At 37.1% G+C, this 24,654-nt stretch overlaps 1 protein-coding gene across 5 annotated transcripts in view; it reads left to right on the top strand.

Moving 5' to 3' along the window:
• Positions 1–24,654, top strand: part of drp2 (dystrophin related protein 2) — a 259,517-nt gene that overhangs the window by 179,978 nt on the left and 54,885 nt on the right. For 4 of the 5 annotated variants that reach the window (XM_023959019.1, XM_023959017.1, XM_023959018.1 and 1 more), the window contains 5 exons: positions 7,969–8,125; positions 15,692–15,812; positions 16,342–16,453; positions 17,651–17,807; positions 21,250–21,396. In XM_023959019.1, the coding sequence (XP_023814787.1) occupies positions 7,969–8,125; positions 15,692–15,812; positions 16,342–16,453; positions 17,651–17,807; positions 21,250–21,396 (694 nt within the window). Of the gene's footprint in view, positions 1–7,968; positions 8,126–15,691; positions 15,813–16,341; positions 16,454–17,650; positions 17,808–19,987; positions 20,076–21,249; positions 21,397–24,654 lie in introns of those variants that run through there. The other variant, XM_023959021.1, reaches the window with a different exon arrangement.

Here is a 24,654-nt window from a genome sequence, read left to right on the forward strand (position 1 = left end):
AGCAGTTATTTTGTATTTGCCTATAACATTTAATTCTGGTTTATTTTCTAAAGGAACCACACAATTCCCTTACAGCAAGCTTTAAAAGCAGGGACAGCAACATCAATATAAAACCCTGAAAAGTTCTACATCTGACACTTCCCCAACCATTCTGAAATGCCAGCTCCTGAATTTTAATGCCATATTCCTGAGTTAAATCCATGAACATTCTCAAGAAATTGATTCGACTAATGATTCAGTGCGATTTGATAAACATGGATTTTTTTTTCAGATTACCATCCAAAAAACAACTTTGCTTGATGATACGTTGTGTTTTCATGTAACTTGTGTTTTAAACGTAATAAATGTGTAGCTTTTAATAATTAAAGCATAAAATAATTACATTATAAAATGAAAGGATAAAATGTATATATATTTAAAAAATAAATAAATAGAAATAAAAAGTATATCAAGAATGGGCAGAAGCTGTTATTTTGCCTTATAATACTACAAGAAATTGCGTATAAGAAAAATTTATTTTTGGATTTCACAACTAGTCTTCACATCTTGTGAGTGGTCTGTGAACTGAATAATAGGTCTTTTTTAACAGTCCAGGGGCATTAAAGAGACCGAGTGGGTGACTCAAAGCTGTTTACTGGCTCTCTAGTCTTGTTCGTTTTTTCGGGTTCAGATGGCTTTTGTTCGCTCTGCAGCGTGGTTCAAACTCTGACTGTACAGCTTTGCCCTTTCACAGATTTGTTCTGCTAACAGTTTGCCTCTTTAGCATGTCAACAACTGCTGTTCTACAAATCAATTACTGCCCCTAAGCACATAACCACACAGTGAAAGTAAATGCATTTTCACTTTTTTATATCATTTCCATAGCTTTTTGACCCCCTGATGATGAACATGTGATCATAGGTTGATGCATCCAAGAAGGATTTGGGTGATGCAGAAAAACGAATCCAAGTTCAACTGACTTTTAGAACTGTAAAGCCATCCTCAGCATTTTTAAATCTATTCCTTTCAGGGTCTCTAAAGAGCATAACGGATGTCAAGTTTCTTTTTTTAATGATAGGGGAAGTTCTTTTGCTTTGGTTGTAGTTAAATATTCCCCAAATCGCCAGGTCCTTTGAGGTTTCTGATGTATTTATGGATTTAAGACCAAAGTAAGAATCTAGATGCTGCAATAAAATATTTCTCCAAGTGCCCCGCAAAAATCTCAATTTTATTGATGTTTAGTCACTCACTGAAAAAAAACTGCTGAGTGATTGATTTAAAATATTTGTCAGGAGAAGTCTTTGTCTCAAACAATCCTTTTTTGAGTTCCTTTAACATTTTCTTCTTGATGTTGCACCAGACCTTGTTTTTGATTTATCTCAACTTTTGTAAGACAATTAGTTTATGAGTTTATAGTTGTTGCTGGATCCTTTTAAAACTGTTCCATGTAAAAGCCACAAGGATCTGGAGGTTGAGCCTTCTCTTTGTTGTGGACACAGACGCGGAAACGACTCCCCGAAATCATGGTTCAGTAACCCATAATTACCAATGACATTGTAATCAACCATTTTTGTCTACATTTAATGAGGCTAAGACAAGGACCAAACACATGTTCATGCTTTTTCAGCTCACCCAAGAGGAAAACAACACAAAAACATTGTTTTCCGACAGATTTTTTCTTTTCAACTCAGTTTTTTTTAATTTATTTAAGGTAGTTAACTATTCTTTCCACCTGTTCAAAAAAAAGCATCTTTTGTATAAATGCTCTGATAGTTTTAAGCTTTTTGTGTTGACATTTTACATTTAAGTTTTAGTGTCAAACTAAGTAATGTACACTCACCGGCCACTTTAGTATAAACTACTGTCTAACTGTTAACGCAAATTTCGAATCAGCCAATCACATGGTAGCAGCTCAATGCATTTGGCCATGCAGACATGGCCAAGATGATCTGCTGCATTTAAACTGAGCATTAGAATGGGGAACAAAGGTGATCGAACTGACTTTAACCGTGGCATGGTTGTTGGTGCCAGACGGGCTAGTCTGAAGATTTCAGAAACTGCTGATCTACTGGGATTTTTACCCACAACCATCTCAGGAGTTTACAGAGAATGGTCTGAACAAGAGAAAACTGGACAATAGAAGATTGGAAAAATGTTGTCTGCTCTGACGAGTATCCATTTCTGCTGCAACATTCAGATGGAAGGGTCAGAATTGGGGTGTAATGGAGTTGGGGATATTTCCTTGGCTCACTTTGAACCCCTTAATACCGACTGAGCATGGTTACAACGCCACAGCGTACCTGAGTATTGTTACAGACCATGTCCATCCTTTGTGTACCATCTTCTGATGGCTACTTCCAGTAGGGTAAGGCGCCATGTCATAAAGCTGAAATCATTTCAGACTAGTTTATTGAACATGACAAAACCGACAAATCTACAGCAACTGCGTGGTTCTGAGAATGACAGTATGGACCAAACTCTCTGAGGAATGTTTTCAGTACCTTGTTGAATCTATGCCACAAAGGATTAAGGCAGTTCCTATAGCAAAAGGGGATCCAACCTGGTACTAGCAACCTAATAAAGCGGCAGATGAGTATAGTTAGTTTTACACTTGTTTTTTTACCAAAGTATTGAGGCTCTTGGTTTGAAGCTGCCCTAATGGAGGAATATATGAGGCCTAGGTTTGCTCCAACTTAGGACAGAAGCCTCCCTTCAATCCATCTTAAGTGTGTGTGTCTGTATTCACACCTGCTACGGACTGAAAGGCTGTTTTTCTGTGGCCAGGGGGAAAACAGTTCTCTCATGATTCAATTACCACAGTGAGTAGGGGCTTAAGGGCGTAACAAAAGGCTAAAGGACATCATGGTCTGCTTCACTCAGGTTTTCTGGCAAACGTTTAAACACAGCAGGGTATCAATTCTGTCATGTACTCTTACAGCTTACAGCTCTGTATTTTTCCCCTGTGAGTCCTAAAGCAATTCTTACATGGCTTACCACAACTGGATTCCCTGAAGTGTTACCTAATCTCCCATGTGTCAGAACTCATCTGTGCCAAATTCAGTTTGGAGAACGTTGACTTGAAGTACTTATCTGTCTCCAATATGGCATTTCTGAAGATAGCAGCCTAATACGAGAACTTTGAGATAGTAAATTGGTGGTTTTAAACCATTGCAATCCTTACAGCCTTTAGATCTTTTTTGACATTTTGTTGATCCAATTGAAAATGTTTTCTTTGGAAGAATTACATTTCCTCAACAGACTTTTATTACTGTGACACATCACTCCAGTTTTCCCTATTTGACTAAATCTGGAATCTAAATGTTGTTTGTTGTATGGAAAAAAGGCTGTAACACTGGTTTTTTCACTGTATTTCCACGCTGCCTCGTCTGTGTTGCAATGTGCTGTGGGTTTGTCCTTTGCAGGTCCAACCATAGGTGCAACGCTGTGACGTACATAATTAAAATAAACAGGGAAACTTTCCCAGCGCTCTCTTTGTTTCACTGCCAGCTGTGCCACTAAAAGCAGAGCTTCACGCTAGCGTCTCTCATTCTGGTGGCAGGTGGCAAGTATATACAATGTTTTTGTTTCTTTGTCTTGTAGCTTCCTGCTTCAAACTTGCAGTGATAACCTCTTGCTCTCTTTCACCTTTTAATGACAATCCTGTGTCTGTCACTGATAGAGGTAATGATTGACCACTTGCAGGTTTCTTATGTGATGATATATTTGGTGTATAGGATTTCAACTGGGTTTGGTTTAGGTGTTGTCCAGCTTTGTTAATTTTTTTCTAAAAAAGCTGATTTTTAACACTTCTACTTTGCTGCTAAATGTCTAAAGTTGTATGTAAAAGTCCAAGAACAATGTTGAAGGATCTCTGCTAGAAACTATACATTGGTATAAAAGATCTGACAATCAAGTGTCTTTATTTGTGACTAAATTATTAATGACCCACTCCAATGAAAGTTGTATTTAGGTGAATTTAAGCTTTTTTTGTGGCATTTTTCTGATGATGGGGGACATACATAGAAAAAACAAGATTCAATTTGCATTTTTGAATATTTCTGTTTTCAAACTGACATGAATCAGGAGCAGCCAAAAAAATGCAGTTTAAAAATTGAGCTTGTTTGGGACATAGAGAATATGCTGGGCACCTCCCCCCCACGTTGGAGGAGGGGGATGCTCTGCGAAGCTTGATTTGCAGCAAAGTAGCTTTCTAAGAAAAAACAGTGGATGCCTGTGTCAGTCTGCGTTTGTAACAAACATTGTCAGATTGGTCCTGAGTGTCACAAGCCTCCCCAGGTCATGGGTCTTTTAGGGACCTCAGATGTAGTTGTTGATTCCCTTTTGGCTTTTCCCATCAGGGGTCGCCACAGCAAATGAGTCGCATGGTAAACTTGGCAATGTTTTACGCTGGATGCCCTTCCTGATGCAACCTTCTCAAAGCAACCGGGCTTGGGATCGGCACAGAAGTAGAGAAGGGAACAGGGAGCAGCCCGGAGTTGAACCCTGGTTACACGGACGGAAGGTGCTGCAAACCAGCACGAGCTAAACCGGCTCCCCTTTCAGGGACCTCTGATCCCTTTGCTAAACACAATCAAGTTTCATAGCCAAAGAGTTCTGTTTTGTAATTATGTAAATAACATGGACAGAATGATACAAACTCAAATAACATGAACCTAATGACAACAGTGGATGTGCAACTCAGTCTGGTCAAACGTTCATCCTTTACTAAAGTTTTTGAGGTTACAACAGCTATCAGCTGTTTCAGTGACTGTAGCTGCTAACTGTTAAGCTGCTCTGATCTCGTGGAGTTTCCCACTGAGTCCAGAGTCGACACATTTACACAGTAGGCTCTTCCTTCTGGGCCTTACCTATAATTAACATCAATTAGGATAACTAGGGGCTTTTAACAGTAACAATCAAATCAATACATAGTGCAGTCCACACATACAATGTATTAAACATTTACACAACCCTTAGATCATCAATAAAATGTCAACACATTGTGAAGTTGATCTGGATCACACCTCGCTCTGCATGAGCCTGCTTGAGGGACTGATCAGTTTACCCATTTACTTAAACAAGGCAGGCTTGTGGTACATGGTCGACAGGTCTACCACTGTGAAATGAACACCCCAAAGTCCCGCCGCCTGCGGTCATGTGTGAGTGCTTCCGACACGCCATCAAACAGACCAGCAAGAACACAGGGGTGTTTGCGCATGTGTTTCCATGCATGGAGAAGATGGTAGCTCCCACCTCTGAACAGTACAACTGTAATTTATGGAGTTACAGGACTGTCAGTAAAGACTCTACCAATCAAAAGAGACATGCCTCAATCCAGATGGGCCCCAAAACTACAGGGGTAATTCGAATGAAGCAAAAATGATTGGTTTCAACTTTTGAAATGATCCAAAAATCTGTGTTTTACTGCTGTATGTCATTCAAAGTGATTTAAAACAACACAATATTCAAACCTTGAAGTGAAAGTAATACAGTGAAGCTTAAAATTATTTTGAATTATTTTAAATTACCTCCAAGTGTCTTCGTGAAAAAAATAACACGAGTCTGTCAGAAAGTAAAAAGATATTGGATAAGTGTGAAAAAATTGTTAGCTTCTTATAACAACTGAAAAAGTTGCATGTCCAAAGCCTGAAGTAAATCATGATGTTTTTGTGTACGTTTGGACTACATTTTGTTGAAATGTTAGTAAAATAAACATTTCTTTGTTTTGTTTTTTTACAGTTTCTCTTATGCAAGCCAGCTGTATAGATTCTCATTAAAAAAACATTTTAGAATTGTGTTGTATTTACAACCCTAAAGTGCTGTCTTCTATCACAACTCATGACTATGTACATCTAAAATATTAAAATAAGGACTTACCTTAAGAAAATAACACTGGCCGTGACAACAATCTGGATTTCGGTTAAACAGTTAAAATCAGTGAAATATTGTATCCACGTTTTTAAAAACATATTTTATTTTTCTGTTGTTATTAACAGAACATTTTTTTTGCTTTTGGACACAAAATCTTCTTAAACCCATTTTTCTGCATTATCTGATGATCAATTTTGTATTTAGGTTTAGGTTTTTCATAAAACTGGTTCTGAATGACTGTGTCGGCATTTTTCATGTGGATCTTTGTGTTCACATACCACAAGTATCCAACTTTTAGGCAAGTATCTGTGCTCTTTTAAGTTATTTTTCAATTTGTAGCAGCAATACCTTTGCTTCAAACATTTATATTGCAGACACAGTGGTCCAAAGTTCTCAAAACATAATGCTGGTTTATATTTTGCAACAACAGTAAGATGTGTTTTTCTTCCAGGGCTGCCAGAACACAATAACATCATTTATTTCTTGCAGCCCCATGGTATTAAAGTTCTTGCAGCTTGTTTTTGACACATAACCCAGCTGATTTTTCTTCCTAAACATCTGTGTTTTTTCTTCTTCCCATGGCTATTGCATAGTAACATAACACGGTCTTTATCTTCTAGATCTTCTTCTCTTCACTCAACTTCCAAAATGCCATTGCCATCATACTGCTGCTCTTCTATTGTTCTCACAATGTTTAGTGCATGTGACATGCTCTGCAATGGGTGACTCTTATTTTGTAAAAATGGCAATTGGACAATGCAAAGCTTAAAGATAAACCAATCAAAAAATATGACCATATTTAAAAGTAAATGTAAGCTCAAAATCATGTGGCCTAACGAAAAGTTCTTAAAACTAGCCTGTAAATAAAAATATTTATATATAAAATTTGATTGTTCAATATAGACTCGTCATTTCACAGTCTGCCTCCAGTGGTCTTTTATAGATGCTAAATATTTTACTTCCTGGTTGATGTCAAATCTGGGAATGGATTATATTCATTTAAACCTATATAACCATTCATATCATATTTGATGCACATTTTTAAACCTCTTATCTAATTACCTGATCGTTTGCAGATCACTGCTAGCTCTGCAGAGAAAGTGGTTGTGTGTTAGCCTGGGGGCTGTGCTGGCAGCGCAGACTCTTCTTAGAAGGGGCTGTTCCTCACTTATCTACGTGAGAATCCACAATGTGAGAATCCACTCGTTTTCATGGATTGGATGGGCTGCTGCTCAGAGTGCAAGATTTTAGAGGAATACTCAGAAATGTGTGAAAGGATCAAAATATCATTTTAGGGTTGTTGTTTTGGTTTGTAGAATAAGCATTACAATCCACTTAAAAACTAAAAAAGCTGATTTGTATGATAAAACCAAAATTGTTGAGAGTAAAAATTTACCAAATCACCTAAAGTATCATACAATCGATATCTAATAAAAAAAAACATAGCATGTGGGTTTAAAAAAGATTTAGGTTTAATGAACATTTTAATTTAACAAAATAAAATACCTTTTTTTTATGTAGCAGCTTAGCATTTTATGTAGCAGCACCTAGAGCTAGGTTGGCTTCCTTCCTCTATGGGTAGATAATCAATCGTAAAAATTATTTTAAAAAATAAAGAAAGAAAAACTGCAACTGACTTATCAATTTGTGCTACTGCCATCCTGTCCAGGTCAATCTTGTAAAAGACATTTTAATCTCAGTTTTAATCGGTTGCGCACCTGGACTGGTTCCTGACAGATTATAAAACATGTGACCTAGAGTTTTTTTTTTAAGTTTTTTTTTTTTTTTTCCAAATGGTGCTGCAAAATTCAGTGAATGGTTTAGAGTTCAAAGCCTACAAAGGTTTTCTTTTTGGATTTATTGGGTGGGGAACTTTCAGTTTTTTGATAAACAACATTTAAAATATCTAATTTAAAAAGGATGAAGATGAACATATACATTGAATAAAGAACAAATTAAAGTTTTCAACATAATATATATATTTTTGCCTTTTTCATTGATGTCCTGGGTGTCAGAATGAATCCTGGAAAACTCTTCTGAAAAGCATTTGATTTGTGTGTTGGAAAATGTTTGCTAAATCAGCTCTGTGTGTGCATGTTTGCGTGTGTGTGTTGGCAGGGCGCGGCTGGAAGCCTTCTCTGACAACAGTGGGAAGCTGCAGCTCTCCCTTCAGGAGATCATAGAGTGGCTGACAGCCAAGGACGAGGAGCTGTCGGACCAGCTGCCCATAGGAGGCGATGTGGGGGCCGTCCAACACCAGAGGGAGTTCCACCAGGTAAACCGGATCCCAGCACTCTTCAGCAAAGTCACTGCAAATGAGGATCGACAGCTTCTCCCCAACTCAGTTAAAATGAAACCATTAACATATGCACCACAAGAGCACAAAGTCATGCAGAAGAAGACTGAGAGTACTCCTGTTCCTGCACCTGTCAGCTTTGAAGCTTCACATCTGCATCCAAAGGGAAGCAATATCACAAACACCATGTTGCTAGATATATTGATTTACACAATGTGTGTGAAGCTCCGAGTTTCCAAGTGCAGGGATGTCACAACCAGTGTTTGTAGAGTGCCTCATTTTTTCTGTTCTTAGTGTCAGTCAGCTGCTTGGAAACATGAGCACAGTGACATACTGCAGGATTTATTTTCTCTCTGAAGAAGAGAGCTGGACTAGTCCACTTTGAGTCCGTACAGTGGCTAAAGTGTCTTTTTTTTGGTAGCTATTTAATCTCTTCTAGATATTGATTTTGTAGTCATTGTCCAGTCTCTGTCAATACTGTATGGATTGCTCATTTTTTTTATTTTTTACAAATTCTGCTATATTTGAGACCACTAGTTGTTGAATGAGTGATTCCCAGAAGTTGTTCATACTTCCAGTCTAAAGCAATCTTTTTCCAAATTTGTTGATTTGAAAATGGAAATAGTAAAGTTTTGCAGTCTCGTTTTTAGAATACAATTTGATGAGAAAAAAATATTTTGGGATCAATTTTTATTCCTAAACCCTTCATTATAGTAATTTTCCTTTAAAAATGTTTTCTTAAAAAAAAACAAATTCAGTCTCGATTTAGACAACAAAAAGAATTAGTTGTTATTCAACAGGACTTGAATGTTTTCTGGAAAGTAGTAGGACATGTACAATGATTTCTTTTTCCCCTTTTATTCAGGCTTTTTTCAGGCATGAGGTAGAGGGATTAGTTGTAGTTGTATTTTGAGCTACACCCACACAAACCCTCAATCTATCAAATGCAGCCATTATTCTGAAAGACTTTCATAAATTGGTAGTAAGTTACTCTGATTAATACTGAGCCACTTGTAGATTAGTTTTGATCCTTTATATTAGCACTCGATTGAGATGTGTGATTTGAATAAAAATTGACAACAAGCTTCTCTGGTGTTTAGCCAGTTAGACTGACTACACATTTAGTGTAATATTCTTGTCATAATTAGATTGTAAAGCTTTATGGAAAATCAGTTAGACTCACTGACAGACCTGTCAGGTGTCACCCCCCCCAGAAGATTTTAAACCTTTTAGGAACAAATGTGCTAACAGACTAAAGACTTGCACGCTGTCTATCCCTCATAGGTCAGAGTTTCTTTGACTGCATGGATAAAATGTGCTGCCATGTGTTAAAATAAAAGAGTATTTTACAAAATATGTGCTTCTCACCTGGTTCTGCAAGCAGTAAAAATGTCCTCTTTAAAATCCCTGTCAGTAATCCAATAGTCATTCAAATGTATGTTTCCCATTTCCTGTGTGTCCCATTATGTTCATACTGAGCACTGAGTTTATATTTTATGCTGAAGATGGATACCGTAGACAGTCAGCCGCCTGTTTCTGTCTGTATCTTACACCACGTAGTACAGTACCGGTATTTATTGAAAAAAATAAAAGGGGAAACGGTTTCACTTTTTCCATCCTGGTTATGAAAATAATTCCCTAAAGATGAAAACTTAAAAATGAAAAGGTCTGATGCCATCCTTAAAAGAGAAATAGTGTTTTCTTTAATAATACTTTGAAAACATTTGATTTACTTGTTGGCATTTACATGGAACATGCAGCTTCCTTGTCAATGTGATACAGGACCCCCTCAGTCGAACCCATAACTGCAAACAGTTCTGACCAGTTGTGCAACAATAAGACATATCTAAAATTCCTGCTGGAGAGAGATAAGAAAAAGCTTTAAGCATCAGATTGTATGTGTAGAACTCATCTCTCAGACTAAGCAGCAGCATAGTATCTGACTTTTCAATCAGAAACTGCTTTTTTTTTTTTTACATTGGTGAAGTGCTTTTCAAATCTCTTAATGTTTCCTCAGGTCTGTGAGAAATCAGTTCTCGGATCATTTCCTGTGCTTAAAGCAGGACAGCGTTAAATCTTTAGGTTTATTTTCTCTCTCTCCTAATTTTATTCTGAATTCATTTAAATAACTTTAGCAGAAGACATCAAGTCTACATTAAATTTTGCAATCTGGTTTTGGTTGGGTATCCCTTTTGTGGTCTGTCCTGACCACATCTATCACGGTCTGGGTTGCATCTGCAACCAGACACGTCAGGGATAGACTGCAGAGAATCAGCAGATCTGCTGAGAGGGTTATTGGTCCCAACCTTCCTTCCATTCAGGACCTGTACCAGTCCAGGGTCAGGGAGCGGGCTGTTAGATTCTCAACAGACACCTCACATTCCAGACACAATATTTTCAATCTCCTCCCGTAAAGATGCCGTTTCAGAACTAAGTGTGCCAAAAGCACTTGGTACAAAATCAGCTTCTTCTCGTGTACCGTCACTGATGAACTCTTGACCAGTCACAGAATGGAACATAAACATGAGAACTGTTACACTGGAAAGCTGTTGTATTTATCTTTTTTCTTTATGTATTTCATTATTTCGTTTTTTTAATTTTTACACCAATATACCTTGCCTTTTTTGCACATGAGAACATACAACAACAAAGGTAAATTTCTCTGTCCGTTGCCTCAATAGATTTAATTTCAATTCCCTGTCATCACAGTCAATATTCCTTTTATTCATCTTTCTCAGTTAATAAAGAGATTAAAAAGATTTTTATTGTAAGTTTAACAAACATAAAGCTCTTAAACAAAGGAAAATGTTCAAGTCATATTTATGTTAAAAATGAAATCCAGACTATTTATATGAAGTCATCTTTAACTCTAAATTATTGCTGCAACTCTCTATAACCTTTTTTAAGCTGCAAAATAGTGGATGTGCCACATTCTGAACTGATCTTACTAAAAAACATCGACAGATGTTCTTCTAATTTACTTTGGTTATATTGTAGATGTTGAACTGATGACTTTTTATTTTCTAACCACAGTTTTTATTTTTAATATAGGTGGTTCATAATGTTCCTCCCATTATTATTATTAGAAATAACATTTTTAATTCAGTTTACAGTTTCTGCAAATTTACAAACTGACATGATTTCTCAAGGAAAACCCCCTAAACGACTCTTTCCTGCACCAGTTCTTTTACAGAATGCTTCTTCCAGCAGCTGGTAGGATTAAGAAGCTTGTTGCCAGCTGAACACAGTAATCACTAAACTACTTTTAAATTGGATTTTCAAGATCACATAGGTATCCTTCATGCTTCAGCAAGCACATATGATCAGGTCAAGGCTCTGTGATCTAAGCCATTTGGCTTCATTTAGGGGACTTTTTGAAAGAATGTTTTTTTTTCTCCAAAAGCAAGATTACCAAAAAAAAACCAACAACCTCAAACAGCACTGTTAGCTTCATAGACTGTAACTGTTCTGTCCTTTTTTGATGAGTTTCCTCCTCCAGTGAATCATCTTTTATTGATCTATTAGAAGAATAAGTTATTGGAAATGATGGACAGATGTTTGATGTAATCTTTGGGCTGCAATAACTTCTCAGGAGAATGTTTGCAACAAACCATCTGGCGCATCAGGCTCAATGAAAACACCTGCAAAAGGATGGTTATACTAATTAACTCGCAGTCGCTCTGACCATATGTTCATCCTGCTACTGAGTTCCTCTACCTGGCAAGCTGACTGAAGTCTTCAGTGTTTTATGTCAGCTCCCCTTTGTTGAAAAGTCCAAAATAAAAGCCTCTTCTGGGGTTATGAAATCAAACGGTGTAATGATTACAGGAATCCCAGGATGTTTTTAGGAATAAAGAAAAAAATGTCAAGTTCTTTTTAATTAACATGCTGTACTCTGTGTTCAGGGAATCTCATAAACAATGTGGTTCAGAGAGGAATGTGTTTATGTGTTTGTCATATCAGAATCTTAAAGATGGTCAACCAAAAAAACACCAGATATTGTTGCAGCTACACCATAGGCCTCGTCAGAGGTAAAGTTTTTTAAATTGAATTAAACAATCTAATTTAAAAAGCAAGCAAGAATAAACAGGTTAGTTAAGTTTTTGTGTAATAAAATATCCTTGTCTTGTCTGACAGGTTGCAAAAGCAGAGATTCTCTTTAAATCCTTGGTAAATCAGTAAAGAAGCGAGTATCTTGGGACTCTTTGTAATCAAATGTATGAAACTACGCAACACATGTTTAAGTGGCTATTTCCAATGAAAAGTCTATGTAAACGCTCATAAACGTGCTTTTCAGGCTTCTCTGTTCAAAACTCTTGCATTCATATGTCGCTTTGCAAGTTTTTACGACTGTTTTTAGTCTCTACATCCAAAACGCATTAAAGGCGTCTAACCAGCTAAATCAGGTCAACCAATCAGTGACTCTAAAACTCAACAAACTTAGACGAGTCTGGGGACGTCTGTGTTTGTTTTTCAAATAAAGATAAGCCAATGGTAGTTGACAAGATTGTAATCCATATCCGCCGTTGCAAGGATGCTACCAAAGAACCAAACCGTTTCCATTTTTGAGATTTGAGATTTTTGAGATTTGCACCGCTTTGACATTTTGCAATAACCCTTTTCCACTTATATGCAGTAAAATGTCACTGACCTTCCTTTCTTCTCGTTTATTTAACTTCCAACAAAACTCCACTTCTCCTCTGTGATTCTTTTGCTGCTCCTAGCATCTGTTTTACCAAGATTTCCCGAGCAAATCACAGATGAAAACTGCCTCTTTTTAAGGACAGTCATCATGTTTCATTAAATGTAAATTATTCATCTTAAGTGGATTTATTTAGGTGATAATGGGAATGTTTTTTATGTCAGTGTAAGTTTAAATCATGCATGCATCTAAGATGGTAATGCAGAGAGGGATTGTGTGTTTGCGATTGATATGGGTGTGTGTGTGTGTGTGTTTTAGATGAATGAAGCAGCTTCTTACTGTGAAGGGATTCTGTGGGACTTTTGCAGCTGCAGAAAGTTATCTCCTTTACCTGAAAGGGGAGTGAAATGAGAAAAAGAAAAAAAAAACATTTGTGTCAGAAGCACATTGAGAGGAAGCATCCAGGGAGTTAAGGAAATGCCATCAACGAGGTTTAACCAAGTCAATGAAGCCATTTCCTCACCCTGGATTTTCCCCATGCTATGCATAATGTATCTTAATCTGATCTGAAGGCTTGGCTCTGAATGTTCCTCCAACCAAAGTTGAAGTCTCTGAGTGTGAAATTTAGCTGGAATTAAAGTTTTAACATGACAGCTGGCTGAGGGAATCCATGTCTCAGCGCTTCTTTGGGCAGCAAAGTAGCTAAAAAGACACTGGGAAGAATAGAGAGCTGGAGAGGATGAAAAGAGGGAAGGATGCAAGGTTAAGGGGGGAAATTTATAATTGGAGAAAGAGTGCCAGACAGCAAGGTAAGAAAGACAGACAGCAGGTTGACTTCATGACTGTTGCACTGGGAATCTTATCTCACACAGCAGCCCTCCAAACTCACACGCTTTTGCTTATTGCAGCTGCTGTTTGTGAGGGTTTTATAAAGGCTTTCTCTTTAACTCTCTCACTGGGTGTTAGCAGGTCTGCTTGGCTGTTGTTCTCTTCTCCTACTTGCATGACCTACTATTTCGAACAAGTATTGTAGATTTTTAGCAGCAATTGTAATCTCTTTATACTGTAAGAGGATTGAGAAGGCAAGCGTCACCTAAATAAATTACTCTGAAGAGAGAGAATGTCTCTGGCAGGAAGTCTCACTCCTGCAATGGGTTTTGTAAAGAACAAAGATTAGTGACGGGAAGAAAGTTGATTAAAAAGTCTGGCCTCCTGTTAACATGAACTGCAATGTAAGTTTAGTTACAGCAGAGCATTTAAACTCTTAGCTAATTGATTCTTTCATGCTTGGAAGGATGATGACCAGATCTTTTAGAATACTGCATCTCCAGTTGAACACGTCGACCATATGAGAACTGGACTGAGCGATCCCTCCCCCTCGCGTTCCAAATAGGAAGTACATGCTGGCTCCAAGAAGCCAAAATCCCATGGACTTCTATTTAGAAACAAACAGCTATTACTTAGCCATTCTATTCGTCAGAATAACCCGAATACCTTTCAAAACACGTTCTTACAGATCATATTTGTTTTTAAATGTTGTCTGTATACAAGCTATAAACTGACCAATCAGATGCTTCAATAAAAGTTTGCGGTTTCACTTCAATCATTCAAAGAGTTTGATTGAAAGATTATCCCAAACCGACTTTGAAATGGTAGGGGTGTGGCCGTCCAACACACTCACTTCTGGGGCGGCAGTGTGGGGGCGGTCGACCTCTGATCGGAAGATTGCAGGTTCGATTCCCGCCTTGCCCACACACGTGTTGAAGTGTTCTTGGGCAAAACACTGAACCCAACCTTGCCTCCAGTGTTCGGCAGTGGAGCCACTGCAGACTGTGACTGTAAAAAGCGCTTTGGGACTTCGAGGAGGGTAGAAAAGCCCTATACAAGTATACACCATTTAGTTCTGATTGGTGAGAGTGGTTGCCATAGAAACAATGACTCAGACCAATTCGGGCAAATCCCTTCTTACTGATGTTATGTGGCTCCAACGTGACTTTGTCCGTATCGTGAAAAAATGGCGACTGAATTGACTTTATTTTGTCAGAATTGGAAATAGGTCACATCTATGGGTGACGTCACTATCATTCAGTCCAGTTTTCTTATTCAGTCAATGTTTGAACCTCAAAACGCTCCACCCAAGGGTTTTAGGATTCACCTTTACACAAGAAAGAATCTACTGACCAAATGATTGTTATAATACTAACTAAAAAATAGCTCTAACAGTTTGTGAGCATACATCCTATTTTTACGCTTCCATATTAATCTGCTTCCTCCCTTAAATTCTGGTCATTTAACTAAAAAGAGCCAGCAGGTAGGAATGTTTGTTCTTCATCTGCTTCAAAGCAAGGCTCAGATTCTCTGCTTCATCTGCTAACGTCCAGTTTTTTTGGTTAAAACTCGTGCTTTTTCTCTGTATTTTGGCTAAATGTGTCTACAAAACAGCTTATATGAATACTATGAGTATTAGCTAGTAGTAGAGCTAAGCATTTAAAGCAAAGCCATCATATAAAAAAGGTAAATACTTTTAATGCTATTTTTTTATTATTTCTCTGCAAACTCAAACAGAATAAAACAATTAACTTTCCACTGGCATTTTTCCCTACTTTTCTTATTTTGTAGTGCATAAAAGACGATTCACTCCGTCACATATAGGTCATAATTACCCATGCTGCACTTGAACTTTAGAAAACATTTTGGCTACAAGCTGATGTTTTGTTCTAATTAAAAAAAAAAAATTCTTTTAGAGATCACACATGTGGCTTGTCCAAAAAATAATAATAATATAAAAGTTTTTCTAGCTTACTTTTCTTTCCTGAATAATTGTCAACCTTTACCTCCTAAATCAGCAGTTTGGTCTGAGAAAAGTCTAAATTTTTAATTCTTGCCTTTCTGTCCATCTCCAGGCGTTCATGGAAGATGTCAAGTCTCGCGGGCCCTTCATCTACTCCATTTTAGAGTCAGCTCAGGCCTTTCTCACTCAGCACCCCTTCCAGGAGCCAGAGGAGACCCTGACTGATGGAAAAGGTCTGCTCTCTCTATGCTGAGCCAACTGCTGTTACAGCCAAAATGTCACATTCATATTCCCCATGAGCTAGCCCCCTGAGTTCCTTTGATAAGGCCCATGCAGGTGAAATCTCCCATTAGTGGTTATTAGTGGTGAACTGTCCTGGTGTCGAGCAGAGCTTGGAGACAGAGTCCAGGTCAGGACCAATTAGCTCCAGTTTACTGGCTCCACAGAGTCATCTGCTTGGATTATCAACATAGTGTGCTTGTCTCTTTTTCTGCAGTTTTATTTTCTCTCTTTGATTAACATTTGGCTCTCACTGTTGGCTGATTTTTCAAGAAATACTTCAGCGTTCTCCAATTTATCAAATCCATGTTTGAGAAAAAAACATGAGTTGATCAATTTTGTTCTCCGATTGATTTTGCCCTATTTATTTCATACGAAGAAAAACCTCAAGCCTTGGCTGTCTTCCCTCTGCTGCATTGCATAACTCACTTTTCCCAGTCTTGTGTTTTGTATTTAATCCAACCCCCATGTATCTGTCTGCAGAAGTCTCTCCTCGTCGGCGAATCTTGAACGCGAGTCGTTCTGTGTGGAAACAGGCAAACGTGGCCAGTGACCTGTGGGAAAAACTGACAGCTCGCTGTGTGGACCGCCACAGGTCAGACATGTTTACCTCTAGCACAGATTATATGACATGAGTTAATGAAACTGGATGGTCACAGTTAGACATGGTTTCAAGATGTAAATCAAGTCCCACTTTATAGTTAAATGATGCATTTTATGCAATTTATTTAACCCGTGTTGGAAAAAGATATATTGGACCATACATTTTCACTTTGCTGTTTTGTTATTTGAATTATGATTTATTTTTAAAATTGATCAGAAATGAAAAAAAAAAAAAAAAATGTGAAAATTGAAGATCATTCATCTTCTTCCTATTTGTCCCTTACAGGGTCACTGGGCTGCCGGGGCCTATCAAAAAATTGAAGATCAAATTTTTTTAAATGATAAAAACATAATAATTAAATCTGCTTCTCGTCCAACAAATGCATGTGTTGTACGATTGTTTCCCAAGTAATTAAAAAGAGAATAAACCCATATGATCTTTTGCTATGACAGTTGAAACTACCATTTTGCTTTTTTCTCTGTCACATAAATCTGAGGAACTATAATTCATAATTGATTTTGATTTTATTGATTTATTTCAAGCATTGTAGTCAAAGCAATAAAGAATTTACACATATTTATCAAATTCATTACAGAAATGATGAAATGCATAGATTAAAAAGACAGAAAACAAAACAAAAATGTCACTTAAATCACATTTGCTTAATTAAATACAGTGATTATTAATTAAAGTATAAGTAGAGTTTGATTTATTGCTTTCTTTGACAATTCAAGTCAAATTATGTAAATCAGTTTTTTCTTTTTTCTTTTTTACACGTTTTCACTTTTTATGTGGTTCCAGTTGACATTTTTTTAAAAATTATTTAGAAAAGAAACACTGTTGATTGTTGGACACCTAAAATAAATTAGTAGAGGCTTTAAACACTGATTGATCCTCATACATTTCAGTCAATTTAAAACTCTTGTATGTAAAGTTTATCCCTGAAGGTTATCCATCATTCAGGTGGAGTTCTTTTGATTCTTCAGATTCGTCATGTCAAACGAATAGTTGCATCTTATTCCAGTAACTTACGCCGTCAGTCTGCAACACTCCCAACCAACTTGGCATCAGACACACGTTCCTCAGATGAGAAATAAAAAAGAATCCACCCTACAAGACGAATCAGGTGACATGAGAAAGATATTAAAAGTTACAAAACTAAACTTTATATTCTTCAAAAACATGCAGACACATGGAAAGGACACTGGAGCGCCTTTTACAGATCCAGGCGGCCATGGAGGAGCTGGCCGGGGCGCTGGAGCAGGCAGAGGGGGTGAGGGATGCCTGGGAGCCTGTAGGCGACCTCTTCATTGACTCTCTTCAGGACCACATTGATGCTACCAAGGTGAACACAACAAAACACCCCGCAGTACACATTTTCTTTCTCTCAATACATGTAGGCTTCAGAAACATCATCCTCAAATCTGACATGAACTGGTTTTACCTGCAGAGTTGTTTATTTCTATCATTAGCGGAAATGGCCTCAAGCTATTCCTAAATAAGCATTGAGACTCACTGACACAAACATCAAAACTGCGACATCTAAGTTTTTTAAAATAAAGAAAAAGCTGCAGTGATGTGTTACTCATAAATCAGTGAGACATGTAGCGTGCTGTGTTGCTTTAAATGTTTGTTTTGTTTGTTTCTTTCCTGTCGCTGTGATCTGACAGATGATGACAAGTACTTCAAAATGTTGCAGTGAGATGGCAGGGGTTACGATCCTCTGTGAATAGATGCTGTTCAGCAAATGACAGGTCATTGGTGAAGTCATTATGGGAGCGCCGCTGCTGCCTGTAATTGTGCGGCACTGTTCATTATAAGCGAGCGCCGTGTTTGGACCGCTGTCAGAGAAGGCGCATGACCAGCTCCGCCGTCAGAGAGGTCCTGTCAGTTATTTTGTGCTCCGCTGCCTCACTCCACTGCACATGGATGCACACACTAAGAGGTGCAGCTTCAGCCACTGGTGACACAGTTTGGACACTACTGGTAAAAACAGCTGAAAATAAGCTTCATTGTTACCTGGACTGAGCTGAGAAGACATTCTCTCCTGCACTTGGTTTCAAGTCAGGCTCGGTTCTTGTGGCAGTTGGGAGTTTTCACTGTTCCTTCTCAATTTCTTTAATACAAGTTTTCCTTGTTTTTATTTAACGGGACACTGCTAATTTAGATTTAAACTTATAATTGCAAAAAAAAGTGACACGTTTTATTTTGTAATTTACATCTTGGTTTTGCACCAAAGTTAAAAAAAAAACAAAAAACTTTTTAACACTGGAGACATCTAAATAACACGCACTATTTGACTAACCGTTTATACAATCGTTGTAAATCAGCTGATTGAAACGCAGAGAGAAGCAACTTTTCATGTGGGTTTTGCACCATTTACTTTTAAAAAAGTCACGGAATCAGCTGATTTTTTGGGGTTCAAAACCCTTAGCAACACTTTTGAAAAGTTAAGAAGAAGAAAAAATTCAAATTCATGTTGCAGGAGAGGAAGTCCCTGCAATCATTTAACAGAAAATCCAGAAGCCACCATGACCCATCTGAGAAACTTCCCTGTGAATCCCAATAAAGACAGAAAAAAAATCAACTTACAACACCTTTCAGACTTTCAGATCACATTATTATCCAATGTCCCATCTTAAAGTTGAGTCATGGCATAAAAATCATCTAAAATCATCTGGACCTTCTTAAGTCCAGATGCCTAGATTTAACTTCAAGACGTCACCTGGATGAATGAGAACCTTAACTGACACTTTCATTCATTGCAACTTCCAGGCTTCAATGTTAATGTATAAGAAGAGTCTTTGTCACACTTATAAACTGATGAAAGTCCCAGAAGCAAGCATTCAACCTACCCAAGGAATACTTGGGTTGTTCCCCAAGAGATAGAATTTGTGTAAAGTCTGAAATTCAGTCATCATTACTTTCTAAAATCTATAATTATGTTGTAATTTGTAATAAAATATGGATGTTCTTCAGATCTCATGCCTTTACCACCGCTGAAAATTGTTAAAAATGATAATTCACTTAAAAACACATAAATAATCAGCCTTTGCCTCCAACTGTGATCCAAGTTGACTGAAAGGTTCAGCGAGAGGAGCATAACTGTAAATTGATGAAAAAATGTTTGCCAGAAACACTCATTTCAGTTTGGTGCATCTTTTTTAAATGTTCCAAATAAAATTGCTGTTTTAAGTTAAACGTACATTAAGATAGTTTTATCCAGTTCACATTGACTACTGCTTCTGACGCTTATCGTCACTCATTCTGTCGTCCATATTTTCCAATAATCCCATGATCTGTCATGGTTTGGGTTTCTTTGTATTGGTTTTTGCTTTCCGTCTTGTTTCAGTCGTGTATGAGTTCTGTTTCCTGTTTTATTTTGAAAGGTTTCCTGTTTTTTCATGTTTTTGAGTTTTACTTCCTTGGTCCCAATCTGCCCTGATCATGATCACCTGTGTCTTGTCAATCCTGTCTGTATATAAGTCTTGTCTCTGCCTTCCTTTCGTGCTGGTCCATTAACGTCATTAATGTCTCATGTAATGTCTTTAATGTCTCTCATGTAATGTCTCTTCCCTGACTCTCATGTCCATGTCTTCATTCTATGCCCACAGTAAGTTTTAGTTTTGTTTCCCTGCTTGGCAGCGCTTTTTGTTAGTTGATTAAATCCCTTGCTCTGAAACCGTGTGCCTCCCGTCTCTGCATTTTGGGTCCTTCCTGCTCACCAGTCCCCCCCAACCTGACATGATCCTAGTGAAATCGAGGCTGTAGCTTTCTACCAAGCAGGAAGTGGGAAGCTTCATCTAAATGACTGAATATAAAGCATAAATCTGTCATCATGATCAAGGTTCATTGTGCATTTAATCTGTGATGGTATAAATGTGCCATATAAAAGTGATACCATCAATCACATGCCAGCTCAAGTACACGCCGGTACACAACACATTAAACATATGCCTGAATTTATCTGTCTTCTTATCACAGGATTTTTCTCACATTAAATATTTAAATTGGAGATATTTCACATTTTTTTTTAAATTAGAAAAGCAAGTTTTAAGAATCATTTTTAAACCGATTTTAGCTATGTTTGTGCAAAAGAAAGCAATCAAATAAAGATCCAACAATGTTTTCTGTTGTAAACAAATAAATAAATGAACTGATTTATGTTCTTTGAGGAAAAATGATTCATTCACAGCTTTAGTAATTCTTAGGAAGTAAACATAATGATTAAATTCAGCTATGATTAATGTTAGCATATTGCATTATTTCTGTTTGGAAAAATCGTTTTCTGTTCTTTTCTTCTCATTTGATATACACTGAGAGCCAACAACTTGATTACCTATTATTACAGGAAATAATTCTTTATAAAAGTCTTTCTTTACACATTTAAGTTTGTCTGAAGCTTTCATAGAGTGTACACACTGCCGATTGATTACAGTGAAATCGCATCTTAAACTGAAGAGGATTATATGGTGAATTTAAGTTTAAAAGCTTATATTCCAGTTATATATTGACAAAGCTTGTTTGTGTTTCTTTTGAAAGCATCAGAGCACTTTTACATCAATTTCATTTAAAGTTTATGTTTTCATGATTTTTCTGCTTTAATTGTGTCTTCAACACAGCTAAAAGCTTTAGGAAACTATTTATTTGATTAGTGAGAGAAAAAATGGAAAAATGCTGATTGTTGGGCTAACTTCTGATATTTTATGTTAATTAGCACAGTATTTTGTTCATTTTTAATGTTTTGCTCTCCGTTTACCATGTGTTGCTCGATCTTTCTCCTGCAGTTGTTCAAGGAGGAGCTGACTCAGGTAAAGGAGGGAATGAAACACATCAACGACCTGGCTCACCAGCTGGCAATCTCAGACGTACATTTGTCCATGGAGAATGCCCGCGCTCTCGAACATCTCAACAACCGCTGGAAAGTGCTTCAGGTAGAGTTTATTGTCCACTTTGTGTCACAGTGAACAATAATTTACTCTACACACTCTACACTATTGCAAAAAGTGAGCAATCTCCCCATGTGCCATCCTGAGGAAATTAACTGTAAGCAGCATTATGTAAGTTTTTTCTTTTCTTTTGATTACTTTATTTGACAAAGTACGATTTACAATTATTTCTTCTTTCAGCTTCACTAAAAAATAGCCTCTTTATTACATTGCATAAAAAAAATACTTTTAAAGTTTTTGTGTGTGTGTTTTTTTTTCCTATGTGACAGTTTGTCTTTATTTACAGCTTTGTAATCTCAGCTCCTTTAAGGCTTAACCTGTCTTCTAGTAGCTGCTAGACCAGGACGTCTATCACAATGAGCTCATAGGTTTTAGTCTCTCAGTTATTGATTTATTCAGCTGTATTTTTTCATTTCAGTTTAGAGGACCTCAGTCAAGGGTTTGAGAAAATCATTTAGATGGCCCTCAATAATTTAGACGTGTGTTTAAAGTCAGCCCATGGTTGTGTTTCCTAAAAGCATTTTAATTAATGTTTTAAAGATAAAGAGCTGTTTCCCAAACGCCTGTAGCTGAGGACACAACAAGAAGAAATGACTTTAGAATAATGAGTGCTTTTTAGTGAGTTGGGGGGGATAAAATCTTCAGAGCAGACTGAGGAATACAGAAGAAGAGAGACTTTTGCTCTGTTTGGTAAACCCTCTATGAACTCATTCACTTTTTAATGTTTTAAGTTTGGGCTTTGGGAAAAATGTTATGATTATTTTAATGCAAATTGTGGAGAAACTTGGCACAGTTGTTTTTTTTAAATTTGAGTTTATTTCATGATAATTTTGCTTATTGTGTCCAAAATTTTACAGACACACACACACACACACACAAAAACTAATTATCAAAGCAGTAAAGCTAAAATCATCATTTTGTTTTTATTTTGCACAAACAAAGGATTTTTCTATCAAGTTATTAGGATGCATGTTTAAGCAGAACTCAATGATTTACTTGATGGGGGTCTTAGTTTGCATGAATAAAATGTCAAATGTGTTATTTGAACTTTTTGACCAACATTTGGAACTTCATTCTGGCCAACAATTGAAAGTTTATGGTTAAAATTATATTTTTAGGGTTGTGACTGATATGTATAATAAGTAATCATGACGGATTATTTCTACACTAGGAGCCCATTCTGAATTCTAAATCACTTAATTCATTGCATTGTGAAAGCAAGAACATTTAGACTGGAAAATAGTTTCTATCCACAAGCTATTAGGCTGCTGAACCACTGAACCACCTTACTTTCTCCACCCTCACTGGGAAATATGCACATTTGTACAAAATTGTTAAGCACCTGTGCATATAGTAGTTTATGTTTATGTACTTACCTGTCTTTACTGCTTTTGCTTTGTTCTTATTCCCATGTTTTTAAAGTTAGCTCTGGAAACTCATGACAACAAACCTATAGAATATTGAATTGCTGTTCTGCTCCAGCAGTAAGTAGATCAGGGAGAGGTGGGACACATGCGGGGGGTATCTGTTGGAGACAAGAGATTGGAAACTCTGAGGTAGATGAGGAACATCCAGGTTGCTTGAACAGAGATATAGAGAATGTAGGTTAAATTAAGAAAATGTTAAGAATTCTTCTCAGATTAACAGACCCAAACATTTTTAAGACTTATCAAGCCAAATAAGTTGAATCAATAGGTCTTGAGTTGAGTTTTGCCCTGTGCTTTTTAACAGCATTTCCTGTTTGTTGGAAAATTTGACTTCTTTGTGTTTATTTTTCTGTCAGGTTTTCTTCCTGGCAGGTTTCTGATGCAAATGTTGTTCTTCATCTCTTTCTCGAGGTTTTTCATTGTTCAGGGGAACTTCCTAATGTTTATTTGTAAGTGGTTGTTTACCAAGATGTTTTTTTTTTAACCAATGTTGTAATTTAACTTTAGCAAAAACTTACTCTAAATTCTAAGTGAGGTTTTCTATGTTTCTTTCTTCAATGTTTAGCTCATTTACCAGTTTCCAACTAAGAATGAATCAGAATCAGAATCACTTTATTTGCCAAGTACAGCGCATCTACAAGGAATTTGTCTTCAGTTACTTGTTCTCTTGTGCAAACTAACAAGGTATAGAAGTGTGAGGGGTAAGACAAACAAAAGGATAAATAATAAAAAGAAGGTAGAACCCTAAGATAAAGCCTTGTAGCAAGGCTTGAAAGAATTTGAGCTCAGCCTGGATCTTGTAGAGCTCCATCTTTTCACACGGCCACAGCTGGGTTCATATCGGTCCACAAACCAAAGGATGGCTGCTGCTGTGAGCTGCTTTCTATGCTCATAGTATCATTCCCAGAATTGACGAACCCCTATACTGGCTGAGCATGAGACAGAAGTGATAGCAGGATTGTTTTACTGACATTTTATCTAGCAACAATGTTGCTGACGGTGGGTCTGCCATTTCTTCTTTAATATCCACTCTATCACCTCAGCTGGAGTAGCAATCACGTTGGTCTGTTTTTGACCTGAGGTTTCAGTAAATGCTTTGGAAGGGGGCAAATTGTTTTGTAGGTTCAGATCGTGTTCTGTAAGAAATTGATTGTAATTCACTCCTCTGAAAGAAAAACTACTGTATTTCAGGAGAAGTCCCAAATTGAATGATTCTGTTTTAAATCCCCTATAATTCCTTTCATTTGGTTTATTTGAGCATGATTGTTTCTCTTTTTCTGGATGGAGATCTGTGTTGTGATTGTGTCTGTGAAGGTTTTAATGCTAATCGTGTTCGATCAGCTTAATTTTTGTTGGTTTTGTGTTGCTTCAATCAGATTTATACGATTTTAATTTAGAATGACAAGTTTGGAGTTTAAATTAGGCTATTGATCTGTGATAAGAAAATGTGTTGTGTACACTGTTGTTCATTTTTTGGCATATACTTTCATTGCAAGTCAGCTTTTACTGAATTGCATAGGTATTTTGGCAGAGAGTTTTGCGACGGATGCCCTTCCAGATCCAACCTTGTATTTTATCCGTACTGGGGACCAGCACAGGGAGACTGGATGAAGGTCATTGGGCCCCCTAGGAAAACGAACCCTGGTTTCCCATGCGCCACTCCCACTTGCTGTGCAGCTGCTAAAATGTGTCATGTACACACAATTTAACAAAACAGTTTGTTTTAAAATAACTTAACAATGGTAAATCTGAACACATTTTTCATTTAGCATTTTTGGTACAAACATTAGGCTGCATGAATTTGGTTTGACTTGAA

The sequence above is a fragment of the Oryzias latipes genome, chromosome 10, assembly GCF_002234675.1.
Source record: "Oryzias latipes chromosome 10, ASM223467v1".
Lineage (NCBI taxonomy): Eukaryota > Metazoa > Chordata > Actinopteri > Beloniformes > Adrianichthyidae > Oryzias > Oryzias latipes.